General features: G+C 39.1%; 2 protein-coding genes across 2 annotated transcripts in view; both read left to right on the plus strand.

The window, feature by feature from the left end:
- The window catches only part of LOC140613355 (olfactory receptor 4C11-like), an 86,523-nt gene that overhangs the window by 34,448 nt on the left and 36,384 nt on the right, over positions 1-15,691 (plus strand). The gene's annotated exons all lie outside the window — the stretch shown is intronic.
- Positions 5,664-6,578, plus strand: LOC140613352 (olfactory receptor 4C11-like). Its single transcript, XM_072791885.1, has one exon. It carries the CDS (start codon positions 5,664-5,666, stop codon positions 6,576-6,578), a length of 915 nt encoding a protein of 304 aa, XP_072647986.1.

The following is a 15,691-nucleotide window of genomic DNA, read 5'->3' on the forward strand; positions in this document are numbered from 1 at the left end:
GTATGTAATCTATAACTTAAGTTGCTTTTGAAACAAAAAATCTTTTATTTTCATTTCCACTTTCTCTTCAGCTTTAGTTACTGAGTTAATAACTTCCATATATTATAGAAATTATAGAAATTTTAATTACTCGGTTTCACTGTGTTTATATCATATCCGTATCATTAATATTGATAATAATAATTATATATACAGTAACATTTTCTAGAATAGGAAATTGGGAGAAGTAAAGAAACTTGATTAAATTCATCAAGACATGGATCATGAAGCTAGAATTCAGTCATATCACATGTGTTGGAATGTGCACCTGTGCTCAGATCTTTCTGTGCTGTTAGAAAAGATGCAGAGTAAAAATCTGTAAAAGATTTTTAAGTAAAAAAGTAAAGCCTTTGGGAATTTGTAGCCTATACTTCAGTGTGACTTGAAGGAATACTTTCTCCTTAGGGCACCAGTGGATCAGTTGGTAACAGAAATGAGATGTGTCCCTACAGAGTCTTGGAAAGGAGAAGGACTCTGTGGGAAGAATCTACGTCTTGACAGCCTTGTCTGGGATTACTTGGCACCATGGTTTGCAGTGGTCCAGGAGTAGCTGAGCTTAGTAGTTTATAGAGCATATCCTTTGGGATTGGGGGGGAAGGGCAGAGCTCTTATCCTTCCAAAGGCTGGGTATTTGTGAACTTCTATGAATTGTCTATATATATCTGGTGGAGGAAGAGGAAATGTTAGTCCACGTAATCTGCCAAGGAATTGTTTTGAGGTACTAGAGTCGGCTTTAGAGATGTTTCTATCATAGAATAGTGGGAATTATACCTTTATATTCTAGAATATTCTAACAGTAGATATAAGAAATGTTCTGTTCATAATTACAGACCTTATTGTAGTGTTTAACCCAAGCATCTAGGAAAGATTAGGGCTACCTATGGTGTATCTTCTCTCCCCATGGATCCTGCAAGGGAAACCAACTAGATGTACTTCAAGTACAGTTTACATGTTGCAAACATATTGCACATGATTCATCTTCAAAATAAATAGGAGTTGCAAGAGCAAAAACTATGGGCTCTCTATTGGATCTCATCTATTTCTGTGCAAGAATTATGGTAAGTTTTAGAGCCAACTATACTATGTTCTTTTTCTCAATCACCATTCAGCATTTGATTACTGGCAGTTGCCATTACGTAATTCTCTAAATCTTTGAAAAGCATGAAGTTCCAGAAGCATTTCTGTCAGTGATGAAAAGATTCTGATATGTCAGGGTTTTTGCCTTTCACTGTTCTTGATGCAGCACTGTCTCAGGACCAACTCTTATTGAATGAGGGGTACATTGAAGGGTGTAAAGGTATAGTATACTACACAGGTGGGTTTCTTACTTGCAAGGTTTAAGGCCAGCAAAAGTAAAGGCTGTATACTGACCACAGCAGTCAGTATTCTTAGAGATTCTACGGCACTATGATACTCCTTGTTCTGATATTAATGATGGTAATGTTAGCTGCCTAAACCCCCTGATACCTAATAATTACATTTTGCTTCTGATGTTGGAGTAAAGGATGATCTACAGAGTGGAGGAACGAGAAGAAAACGCTAGTGAAATGCTAGGATGAAGCCCTCTTTGGTCCCTATCAAGATTCTTTGCTCACCCTTGCACTGTGTATTTACATTTAAGTATAAATATAAATGCTGGTCTCTTTTTTTCCTGACTTATCAGAATTTTCCATCTGATTGCAAGTCAGGACATATACTGGATATGTCCGTGGTTTTGTTCCTAACCTATTTATGGTTTCTGGCTTTATGCTGGTTCCATTCAAGTGGCTGAGAAATGATGATTCTCATGGCAATAGGAGGTGGAGTGTCCAAGAAGGAGAGGTTGCCATGGAGCACAAAGGCTAGAGGTACTGGTTTCTTTGTTACTTGAAGCTAGAATTCTGTAAAAATCTGTAAAAGATTTTTACAGAATTTGTTACTTGTCTCTGCTAAACTGCCTGCCAGCCTAACTTGATTTTCCCAAAATAGAACACTTGAACTTGCCTTATGAGATAAATAATAGAGTGAATGGGTGACGGGCACTGGGGGTTATTCTGTATGTTAGTAAATTGAACACCAATAAAAAATAAATTAAAAAAAAACACACACACACACACAAAAATGAGATAAATAATAGATGAACAAAAATATGAAAACAAAAATGAAAAGCGACGATAATTAAGGATTGTTTGATTCAGGATGCACACACACACACACACACACACTCACACACACTTCCCACTGGAAGGTCATTAGCAAGAAGGTTTTCTTTAAATCCTGGAAGGATTGCTTCGCAGATGGCATCTGAACTGAGTACAGTGTGCACAGTTAGCAATGCAGAGTGGAGGTCTAATCAGAGGAAGGCCTTTATAACTAAGAAATAGTGAAAATTTAGTGAATGAGATGGTATGGAGGCATATATATGAAGGACAGCAATGACAAGCATGGCTGAAGCATACATGCCCAGAGGCATGGGAGGAAATGTGGTAAGCAAGATAATTGCCCAGCGTTGGAGGGCTTTAAATGTCATGGTGAGTATTTCAGCCATTGCATTAGAAAACCACAGTAACCATTTTATTATATTCATGTTTTTTTATATTTTTAGAATGTGCTATTCCACTTCAAGTTATAACAAGGTGATAAAAAGAGGTAGAGGATGCAGGATGAGGAGAAGAGGGAATATCTGAAATTGTGTCCTTTCTTTCTGTTTAGAAACATGGATGGTCCATTTAAAGAATTCTGAGATTATGGGCAGCCCGGGTGGCTCAGCGTTGTAGCACCTGCCTTAGACCCCCTGGCGTGATCCTAATATGAAAATAACGTTTGCAAATGCAGGTGCACAGACCTCCATCTCCCATTCTTTGTACATTCTGAATTATTTAGCCTTCATAGAAACCCTAAAAAGTAGGTTGCTTTGCTCTTAATATTTACAGGTGAAGAAAATAAAGCCCAGAGATATAAAGGGACTTGTTACATATCTCACCATAGTGGGCAGTTGAGTGGGCCACAAATCTAGGCTGTGTGGCTTTGGTCTCTAAGCATTATCGCTGTGCTAACCCACCTCCCTGCTCTGCTTTAGAATATCTGCATCTCAGGAAACTGAATTTAGAATGTCTTTCTTCAGTTAAAGTTATGATTCATCTGTTAACATAATTTTGAATTTTTTACTTCCCAAAGTATTCTTTAGAAATTTGTAGTCTTGTGTCTTGTCTCTTTGTATTCTTCTAATACCAATGATAGAGTGCCTTACATAATGAATGATTTCAACTATATTTATCTTAAAACTCAAATTATTAAGAGCAGTGGAATATTTTTCCCATTCTTTACAATAACTCCAGATATTTGTGAGTCAGTACTCAAAAAAAAAAAGATTACTGTAGGGTTATGAGAGAAGTGAGTAGATAGTATAATTTTAAAATGTTTTGGAAGTAGGCTAAAATAAAATGGGAAAATTGGAAGATCAGATTACAGAAAAAGGGAAAGAGCCCCAGAAACAGAGAAAAAGTAAAATCATGATAGTGAAAGAAGCAGAGGTATAGTTCTTACTCACTACGAGCTGGGTATTTTTCTTATTTTATCTACCTACGTACCATGATTATGCTCAAGTGGCTTTCTTAAAATAGTATATAGTGGAACTAAGATTTGAACTTAAGACATCTGAATCTAGCACCTGTGTTCTTGGCCACGAAATGTAATGTTTTGCTAGATTAATAGTTATCCCAGATAAAATATCAAGACTGCAAAATATAAACTGACAAAAGATGAAAAATTCTCAGATGGGCAATCTTTACATAATAAGTACAGTAAAACTGGGCAGCCCGGGTGGCTCCGTGGTTTGGCGCATCTTCTGCCCAGGGCCTGATCCTGGAGACCCAGGATCGAGTCTCATGTCGGGCTCCCTGCATGGAGACTGTTTCTCCCTCTGCCTACTTCTCTGCTTCTGTGTCTCTCATGAATAAATAAATAAAAACATTTTTGAAAAATGCAGTAAAACTGTTAAATGTGGTTTATGATAAAAAGGTATATGCACATAATAAAATATAATTATTTACTATTATGCCAGTGAGGTAATAAGATATGTCACAAAATAACTTGTGTTTGCATGTTCATCAGCTTTTTTTGAATATCATCAACCTTGAAATATTGACCATACTTGTATATACAAAAGAGATACACATAAAGAAGTATACTGTTATAATGTTTAAAAGAAAACACATAAAAAACAAAAATAGTCATTTCTGGAGAGTCGAATCACAGAGTCAATAATTTTGAGACAGATTGTAATTTTCTTTTCTCATTCCTCTGTGTACTTTGAAGAATTAATGATATCATGAATTTTTGAAAATAAAATATAGTTAATAAATGGACACAAAATATTGAAGAACCTTTTAATCATTACCAATAGCCATGGCAATATCAAGCATTTGGGGCAGCAATATCATGATTGTAAAATTACTCTGAATTGTTGTTTGTGCGAATGAAAATTGAAAGCAACAGCAATATCTCAGTTGACAAAGGGTCAAATAAACACCACTTAGAAAAATTTTACAATGTCAGTTATTAAAGGAACAATTGAACCATGGAAAATATAGTAACATGTGAAAAAGTGTTATAATCATTCCAAGTCAAAATCAGAACACAAAATGGCATGCAATGATTTCAATGACTAACTATATATGCTATGAACAAGAACTTGAACAGAAAAGTCATAACATAGTATATTGAATAATAGAATTTTCTTCAAATGGTATTTTTAGAAATAAGAGAATTCAGGGTACATAGTAATATATATGTGTAAAAGCACTATTTAGAGTATAGACATAGTTAGGAATTTTATGCCACATTGAATCCATATGCAGAGATCCTGAATGACTTCAGTTTTAGAATAGTAAAGAGGGTAAACAGGAAATTTCCTCAATTATTACAAACCTCAAAGTTCTCCAGGCCTTTTTTATCAAATGACTATCAGTGAAGGTGACATAGAACGCAAGAGGTAAAAGACTGTCGAAATAGATTTTTGTAAAGGATATTTCATCCAAGATACTGATAGGTTCAGAGATAAAGTCAGGGACCCCAAATCAGTGAACTCAACTGAGGATATTTTCTTCAGGAGGTTTCTCCAAAACTAGGAGTGCTAAATATTATTGGAATAGTGTTTTTCAGATTTCAAAGCACATAGATAAAATGTATAATACATGAACTAGATGCGTGTATATGTGATCATAAAAAAATATATTTTCATTCTTTGGGAAACTCAAGGTAAAGTGAAAGTGGGGCACTATTGGTATAAATTTTCAGATGAAGGCCAAATTTCAAGGCAGTTAAGGCACCTGACCAAGGAAAGTACAAGTTCTGCCATTTTCAATCTTGGTAGGAATCAAAATTTTTAAAGGATATTGATTTTTTATTGTCCAATGCAGAGGCTTTGATTCAATTGGGTTAGTTTCTAAATCAATACATAGATCTGGGAGAGGCTTGGACTTCTGCAGATTTACAAGGATTCGTAGGAATTAAAGGAAGTTGGAGGTAACATGGAACAAAAATAAGGAATTGAGAGGTCAGCCCAATGATCTCCCCAAGATGTCACATCTTTTCTTCTTTTGCAGATTAAGCTTTTATCAAGTTCACCTTACCTGCAAACTACTATGTCAATGAACAGCAGTGTGAATGAATTCATTTTGCTTGGCTTGACACAGGATCCAAGAAAACAGAAAGCAATATTTGGGGTCTTCTTGATGTTTTACCTTGCCACACTGTTGGGAAACTTTCTCATTGTAGTGACTATTAAAAGAAGCAGGACCCTTGGGAGTCCCATGTACTTCTTCCTATTTTACCTGTCCTTTGCTGATGCCTGCTTTTCTACAACCATTGCCCCCAGGTTGATTGTGGATGCCATTTCCCAGCAGAAGACTATTTCCTACAATGAGTGCATGACTCAGGTCTTTGCAGTCCACTTCTTTGCTTGCATGGGAATCTTCGTGCTGATCCTCATGGCTTTTGATCGCTATGTAGCTATTTGTAAGCCCTTGCGATACACAACCATCATGAACAGGCATGTCTGCAGTGTGCTGGTGACTCTGGGCTGGGTGGGATCCTGTATCCACTCTTCGGCACAAATTGTCCTGGCTTTGAAATTGCCTTTCTGTGGTCCCAATATGATTGATCACTATTTCTGTGACTTGCAGCCCTTGTTGAAACTTGCTTGCATGGACACTTATGTAATAAATTTGCTAGTTGTTACTAACAGTGGAGCCATATGCATGGTGAGTTTCATAATCTTGCTTATCTCCTATGTTATCATCTTGTACTCTCTGAGAAACTACAGTGCAGAAGGAAGGCGAAAAGCCCTTTCAACCTGCACTTCCCATTTTATTGTGGTTGTCTTATGTTTTGGCCCATGTATATTCATTTATACACGCCCAGCAACCACATTTCCAGTAGACAAGGTGGTGGCAGTGTTTTATACCATTGGGACACCCTTGCTGAACCCTCTGATCTACACACTGAGGAATGCAGAAGTGAAAATTGCAATGAAAATGTTATGGTGTAGCAAAGTATGACTTCTGTCGATACATGATATTCAGGGATCCTAATGTATATTTCCTTAAAAGGTTGCTTTTCCTTCATGAACAAGAAAGATAAAATATTTTTCTTTGGAGAATTCAATCAATTAGTAATTTTTAAATCATGCTTTTTGTATATTTTATTGTATTATTATTAATAAATAGTAATAAATATATAGACTCCTTATTCTGAGAGGATTGCATTAAAATAGGATTACTAATAGCCCAAAGCACTTTGAAAAACCTATCATAGACTTAGTTGAATGCTATTGACATCTGGTCATATTCACATGAAAATTTAGCTTCCTGATTCAATTTGCTTTCAGAAGGAAATGCACTAACTAGTTAGAGAATGTGTGTGTGAGCACACACTAATTCTGTGTCTAGGTTTTATTCTAGATGTAATGAACGTGGTCAAGGTGTTAATCCGTATGTAACTGGGACTTAATGTAGGTGGCTGTCTTGACAACCTGTCATTTGGAGAAGGCGTTCTAAGAGAATTCTGCTCTGGAATCTGTGCCTGAACTTGTCTTATTGGGGAATCTACATGGAGGAACCCTCAACCTCTAATAAAAGCTTAAATATTGGTGAAAATATGTATTGTGACTGGAGAATTTCTCAAAGTTCTGTGAATGGTGAGATAAGGAGAATCCTGCACTTGGCAGTGATGGGTGTTATCATCCACTCAGCTGCCCTTTGGCGGGTCCTTCCCATTACTCTTCACAAGACAGAAAGAGTCAGTGAAGGGATTTGGCATCAGGAATATGCAGAAAGAAATACACAGAAGGGAGGATAAAGGGGAGAAGGGAGGCATGGTGAAAAGCAAGAAAAGGCCAAAGAAAAGTGGGAACTTTGTTCAAGATGGAGAGCAGAAGCTTTGCCTTTCTTACATTTTGAGAATCAATTCTGGATGTATGGACATTTGCAGGAAAAAGAAGTGAAGTGAGGAAGGACAAGATGGCAGAAGAGTAGGGTCCCCAGTCACCTGTCCCCACCAAATTACCTAGATAACCTTCAAATCATCCTGAAAATCTATGAATTCGGCCTGAGATCTAAAGAGAGAACAGCTGGAATGCTACAGTGAGAAGAGTTCGCGCTTCTATCAAGGTAGGAAGACGGGGAAAAAATAAAGAAAGAAACAAAAGGCCTCCAAGGGGGAGGGGCCCGCGAGGAGCCGGGCTGAGGCCGGGGCGAGTGTCCCCAGGACAGGAGAGCCCCATCCCGGCGAAGCAGGAGCTGCACCGACCTTCCCGGGTGGAAAGGGGCTCGCAGGGAGGTGGAGCAGGACCCAGGAGGGCGGGGATGCCCTCGGGCTCCCTGGGACACTAACAGACACCTGCGCCCGGGAGAGTGCGCCGAGCTCCCTAAGGGCTGCTGCGCGCACGGCGGGACCCGGAGCAGCTAGGAGGGGCTCGGGGCGGGAGCAGCTCGGAGGGGCTCGGGGGCTGCTGCGCTGAGGGGGCTGCGGGCGGGAGCGCGAATCCAACAGCGCAGGCCCCGGAGCACAGGGCGCCGGGACACAGCCCACGATCCGGCCTCCCCCCGGGACAGGCAAAGGCCGGGAGGGCCCAGGACAGCGAGGACACTCCTGCCCGGAGCTGAGCAGATCAGCGGCCCCGCCCCGGAGCCTCCAGGCCCTGCAGATGGAGAGCTCCGGAGTTACTACGGGGGCTGAATCCAGGGCTGCAGAGCTGGCCGCCGCCACTGGGGTTGTTCCTCCAGGTGCCTCACGGGGTAAACGACCCCCACTAAGCCACACAGGTGGCCTCACCGGATAAACAGGATAAACATTACTCACTGAGCCCTGCACCAGGCAGGGGGCTGAGCAGCTCCCCCAAGTGCTAACACCTGAAAATCAGCACAACAGGCCCCTCTCCCAGGAATGGGAACTGGTGCAGCCACTCTGGAAAACTGTGTGGAGGTTCCTCAAAGAGTTAAAAATAGACCTGCCCTACGACCCAGCAATTGCACTGTTGGGGATTTACCCCTAAGATACAGATGCAATGAAACGCCAGGACACCTGCACCCCGAAGTTTATAGCAGCAATGGCCACAATAGCCAAACTGTGGAAGGAGCCTCAGTGTCCATCGAAAGATGAATGGATGAAGAATATGTGGTATATGTATACAATGGAATATTACTCAGCCATTAGAAATGACAAATACCCACCATTTACTTCAACGTGGATGGAACTGGAGGGTATTATGCTGAGTGAAATGAGTCAATCGGAGAAGGACAAACATTATATGTTCTCATTCATTTGGGGAATATAAATAATAGTGAAAGGGAATATAAGGGAAGGGAGAAGAAATGTGTGGGAAATATCAGAAAGGGAGACACAACATAAAGACTCCTAACTCTGGGAAACGAACTAGATGTGGTGGAAGGGGAGGAGGGCGGGGACTGGGGGTGACTGGGTGACGGGCACTGAGGGGGGCACTTGATGGGATGAGCACTGTGTGTTATTCTGTATGTTGGCAAATTGAACACCAATAAAAAATAAATTTATTATTTAAAAAAAGAAAAAGACGTGAAATCTCAGTATCTCTACATCTTGACTTAATGTAGCTTACCTCCCTTGACTGCCATATTTGTTTGCTTGGGTATCAGAAAAAAGCTTTATTTGGTCCTAATATGTCTGAAATATCAAAATTCAGATTATTTGGGAAAACCAAGATTGGAAAGTCTGTTTTAGCTCATTTCAATTTATGTCTTTTGTTTTTATACAAGAATGTTCTAAAATACATATTTTCACTTTTGAAGATAACCCAACTGATACGTACAATACACACCTGCCGCCACCACTGCCACATCATAATCTATAAGCAAGCACTGCCGTGTGATGCTCTTTCAGTATCTGAGTTTATAATACCCAACAAATTGGCACCAGGAAGTACTACTTTAATTGAATTGGGCTAATGAGAAAGGAATACAACGAACTTCATAAGTATGTGAAAAGTTTCTGCCAACGGAACACAATATTATCCTATCCCACCAAATGTGCTTAGTATTCTTACATAGGAAGTGGTGATGGACAAAATACTTAACACCCAATGAGGACATTTATCAGAGAACGAATGAGGACATGAGAAATTTTTATTTGTACTCACAGAAAAGATACATTTTCATGAACAAATTGGTATAATTAAACTGTATCTGCCAATGGGGAAGATTTCAAAGTGAATTGGGTGAGGATTGACATGAGGAAATAGTCATGAGGAGAGGGGACAAGGAATCACTCCAAGCATTGGAAGGGGAGAAAAGAAAGGAAGTTTGAAAATCAAACCTTGAGTGTTCAGGGGGAAAAAAGAGAAAATGAATTCATTAAAGATCCAGAGAGCTCTTAGAGAACTGTTTTGTGATGTCAAGGATGAGGGGAGCCATTTGCAGTTCTCCTCACCTCTACAAGAGGCAGAGGCTTCTTGGTTAGGCTGAGGCTGTCCTAGAACTCACCTGATCTGTCTCCTTTCCCTAAGAGGTCCCAGGAGTATGTTGCTAATCATCCAAAACTGAAAACGATGCTTCCTGTATTTTATGCAGCTTCTAGTTACTTTCAGCAAAGGGGATGTCCAGTGACTGCATTATGTCCAGTAATTTAGAATACCACATTTTCTTTGAATTGTGTCTGTTTTTATATTATTAAAAATAATTATGACTAAGAAGAAAGGAAACGAGTGCACTCTCCTTGAAATCCATCTCTCATGTCCCCATTCCTGCCGTAACTAATGCATTTTTTTTAAAGATTTTATTTATGAGAGGGAGAGAGAGACGCAGAGACACAGGCAGAGGGAGAAGCAGTCTCCATGCAGGGAGCCCGTCGTGGGATTCATTTTTTTATAATAAATTTATTTTTTATTGGTGTTCAATTTGCCAACATACAGAATAACACCCAGTGCTCATCCCGTCAAGTGCCCCCCTCAGTGCCCGTCACCCAGTCACCCGCACCCCCCGCCCTCCTCCCCTTCTACCACCCCTAGTTCGTTTCCCAGAGTTAGGAGTCTTTATGTTTTGTCTCCCTTTCTGATAATTCCTACCCATTTCTTCTCCCTTCCCTTCTATTGGTCATCAAGACAGTGTGGTACTGGCACAAAAACAGACACATAGATCAATGGAACAGAATAGAGAACCCAGAAGTGGACCCTCAACTTTATGGTCAACTAATATTCGATAAAGGAGGAAAGACTATCCACTGGAAGAAAGACAGTCTCTTCAATAAATGGTGCTGGGAAAATTGGACATCCACATGCAGAAGAATGAAACTAGACCACTCTCTTGCACCATACACAAAGATAAACTCAAAATGGATGAAAGATCTAAATGTGAGACAAGATTCCATCAAAATCCTAGAGGAGAACACTGGCAACACCCTTTTTGAACTCGGCCACAGTAACTTCTTGCAAGATACATCCACGAAGACAAAAGAAACAAAAGCAAAAATGAACTATTGGGACTTCATCAAGATAAGAAGCTTTTGCACAGCAAAGGATACAGTGAACAAAACTAAAAGACAACCAGAATATCTTCTCCCATTCTGGAGAAAAAAAAGTTTCTAACTTTTTTTTCCAAATTGATAGTCATTTATCTTATTATAAATGCAAATGACCTATCAGATAAAGGGCTAGTTTCCAAGATCTATAAAGAATTTATTAAACTCAACAGCAAAGAAACAAATAATCCAATCATGAAATGGGCAAAAGACATGATCAGAAATCTCACAGAGGAAGACATAGACATGGCCAACATGCACATGAGAAAATGCTCCGCATCACTTGCCATCAGGGAAATACAAATCAAGACCACAATGAGATACCACCTCACACCAGTGAGAATGGGGAAAATTAACAAGACAGGAAACCACAGATGTTGGAGAGGATGTGGAGAAAAGGGAACCCTCTTACACTGTTGGTAGGAATGTGAACTGATGCAGCCACTCTGGAAAACTGTATGGAGGTTCCTCAAAGAGTTAAAAATAGACCTGCCCTATGACCCAGCAATTGCACTGTTGGGGATTTGCCCCAAAGATACAGATGCAATGAAACGCCGGGACACCTGCCCCCCGATGTTTATAGCAGCAATGTCCACAATAGCCAAACTGTAGAAGAAGCCTCGGTGTCCATCTAAAGATGAATGAATAAAGAAGATGTGTTTTATGTATACAATGGAATGTTACTCAGCCATTAGAAACGACAAATACTCACCGTTTTGGGCTTCAATCCCAGGTCTCCAGGATCACGCCCTGGGCTGAAGGCGGTGCTAAACCCCTGAGCCACTTGGGCTGCCGAATGCATTTTTATCTTATTCTGCATCCTTTTTCTCTATGTTTTTAATGTCTCCCATACACATAGACTCCTGGAGGAATTCTTTTTATTGAGTTTTTGACATACTTTCTAACTTTTTTTTCCAAATTGATAGTCATTTATCTTATTATAATTTATATTCATGTTAATACTTTCAACCTCATTCTATATTTAATTACCAAATATATATTGTTGAATTTGTTTGCATGATACTCTGTCCTCTTAACATATTTGTTTATCCTATGGGCATACCCGATTTGATATCATAATATAGCATTATGATATATTTGCACTTGGTTCTTCTCCCTCTACCACCCCAAATCCTTGGTTCTTCTATACATTCAACCATGTGCACTTTAGGATCATTTACTCCATCTCCATGCAAATAACCTTCAGTGATTATGTTTAGGAATTGACTCAGAGTGTCACATAATTGGGAAAAATTAACGACTTTAAAAGGGGAGTTCCTTCACTTCCAAATTGTGTGATTCATCTGATTCAGCTGTATTTCTTTTTGATTAGGTTTAGTGTTCTTCAATGAAGACCATTCATGTTTCTGTTACATCTCATAATTGTATTTTATTCTGGCGGAGATTTTTTCCATTTTATAATTGTCTATTATACTTACATTTGGAAGTATTATAATGGTGGTTTTTGAGTAAGCTCTTTTAATAAGTAGTTTAATCTGCCAGTTGATTGTCTTGGTTTGGGGAAGTAGATGAACACATCAGACAGTAAGGACGTCTGTTGTTTCGTGTTTGCTTCCTACAAACTACATTATTCCCTTTTCCTATTATTCATTGTTTGACACAGAATTTCGAAAGACAGGCTGCTAGACTGAATTTGCCTGAAAATTTGTAAATTTGTTTAGTCCAAAAATTGTTTAACATAAGATTTTATAATAGGTAATCAATATTTCAAATCATTAATATGCACATAAGATGTGAATGCCTAATTTCTCTTGAAAACCTGGGTGAAGGACAAATTTGGATATATGCCCCTCATTAGGCAACCACATACAAGAGCTTAGTCCTCGTAGAATCTAAAGGGGAAAAGATTTGTTCCATTTCTACAAGGTGCAAAGGGCTTAAATTTCTTCTTAAATCTCTTTGTACAGTTTGACCTCATTCAATCTTTTAAATCTTCCTGATCTCTGTAAGTATATGGGGTTGAGGACCTGGCATTAAGTCAGTGCAGTACATGATAATGGCAGCTATAAAAGGTGGCCTTATCTTATTCCTGAATTTAATGGAACTCTCTTGAAATTAAAGGTGACAATTCCTTTAGACTTCTGGTACATATTCTTTGATCAAGTTAAAGAGACTCATTTTACTTTTAGTTTCTGTAGTTTAATTGTAATTGAGACTAAATGTTAGCAAATCCCATGTTGGCATCTCAGATAGTCCTTTTTTGATTTAATAATGGAATTTGATTATCAGGAAATCCTGGTAACAGAAATCAGCAAGCTTAGGATTGTGTTGGAAAGCAGAATACATAAAAAATTTCCAGGCCTTGTTTGCCAAAATATTATTAACTGAGAGATAGAGGCACGCTGTTACCTGAGAACTAACTATAGGATGACAGAGTCCCACAAAACTCTCAATAATAGAATGAGAAACATAAAGTAAATCTAGCATGACACTATTGATTGACCTTTGTCAAGTTCTTTTTTTGTGTATATTTTTATTGGAGTTCGATATGCCATCATATAACATAATACCCAGTACTCATCCTGTCAAGTGCCCCCTCTCTGTGCCCATCACCCAGTCTCCCCATCCCCCCACCCACCTCCCCTTCCACTACCCCTTGTTCTTCTCCCAGAGCAAGGAGTATCTCATGTTCGGTCTCCCTCTCTGATATTTCCCACTCATTTTCTGTCCTTTCCTCTGTATTCCCTTTCACTATTTTTTATATTCCCAAATGAATGAGACCATATAATGTTTGTCCTTCTCCACCTGACTTACTTCACTCAGCATAAAACCCTCCATTCCATTCACATTGAAGCAAATGGTGGGTATTTGTGGTTTCTAATGGCTGAGTAATATTCCAGTGTATACATAGACCACGTCTTTATCCATTCATCTTTCAATGGACACAGAGGCCCCTTCGACAGTTTGGCTATTGTGGACATTGCTGCTCTAAACATTGCGGTGCAGGTATTCTAGCATTTCACTGCATCTGTATCTTTGTGGTAAATCCCCAGCAGTGCAATTGCTGGGTCTCAGGTTCTATTTTTATCTCTTTGAGGAACCTCCACACGGTTTTCCAGACTGGCTGTATCAGTTCACATTCCCACCAACAGTGCAAGAGGGTTCCCCTTTCTCCACATCCTCTCCAACATATGTTGTTTCCTGTCTTGTTAATTTTTCCCATTCTCACTCATTGTGGTTTTGATTTGTATTTCCCTGAAGGCAAGTGATGCAGAGCATTTTCTCATGTGCTTGTTGGCCATGTTTATGTCTTCCTCTGTGAGATTTCTGTTCATGTCTTTTGCCCATTTCATGATTGGATTGTTTGTTTCTCGCTGTTGAGTTTAATAGTTGTTTATAGATCTTGGATACTAGTTCTTTATCTGATAAGTCATTTGCAAATATCTTTTCCCATTCTGTAGGTTGTCTTTTAGTTTTATTGTCCGTTTGTTTTGCTGTACAGAAGCCTTTTATCTTGATGAAGTCCCAATAATTCATTTTTGCTTTTGTTTCTCTTGCCTTCATAGATGTATCTTGCAAAAGTTGTGGCCAAGTTCAAAAAGGTGTTGTCTGTGTTCTTCTCTAGGATTAGGATGGAATCTTTTCTCACAGTTAGTTCTTTCATCTATTTTGAGTTTATCCTTGTATGTGGTGTAAAATAAGGGTCCAGTTTCATTCTTCTGCATGTGGATGTCCAATTTTCCCAGCACCATTTATCGAAGAGACTGTGTTTTTACCAGTGGATAGTCTTTCCTGCTTTGTCAATTATTAGTTGACCATAGAGTTGAGGGCCCATTTCTGGGTTCTCTATTCTGTTACATTGATCTATGTGTCTGTTTTTGTACCAGCACCACACTGTCTTGAAGATCACAGCATTGTAATACAACATGAAATCGGCATTGTGATGTCCTCGGCTCTGGTTTTGTTTTTCAGTATTCCCCTGGCAATTCGGGGACTTTTATGATTCCACACAAATCTTAAGATGAATTGTTCCAACTCTCTGAAGAAAGTCCATGGTATTTTGATAGGGATTGCATTGAATGTGTAAATTACCCTGGGTAGCTTTGACATTTTCACAATATTAATTCTTCCAACCCATGAACATGGAATATTTTTCCTTCTCTTTGTGTCTTCCTCAATTTCTTTCAGAAGTGTTCTGTAGTTTCTGGGTATAGATGCTTTACCTTTTGGTAGGTTTATTCCTAGGTATCTTATGCTTTTGGGTGCAATTGTAAATGGGATTGACTCCTTAATTTATCTTTCTTCAGTCTCATTATTACTGTATAGAAATGCCACTGATTTATGGGTATTGTTTTTGAATCGGGCCACACTGCTGAATTGCTGTATGAGTTGTAGCAATCTTGGGGTGGAGTCTTTTGAGTTTTCTCTGTACAGTATCATGTCATCTGCAGAGAGGTAGAGTTTGACTTCTTCTCTGCCAATTTCAATACCTTTTATTTCTTTTTTGTTGCCTGATTGCTGAGGCTAGGAATTCTAGTACTATGTTGAATACTGCTGGTGACAGACGTCATCCTTGTCATGTTCCTGATCTTAGGAGAAAGCCTCCCAGTGCTTCCCCATTGAGAATGATATTTGCTGTGGGCTTTTTGTAGATGGCTTTTAA

This window comes from Canis lupus, chromosome 21, assembly GCF_048164855.1.
Source record: "Canis lupus baileyi chromosome 21, mCanLup2.hap1, whole genome shotgun sequence".
Taxonomy (NCBI): domain Eukaryota; kingdom Metazoa; phylum Chordata; class Mammalia; order Carnivora; family Canidae; genus Canis; species Canis lupus.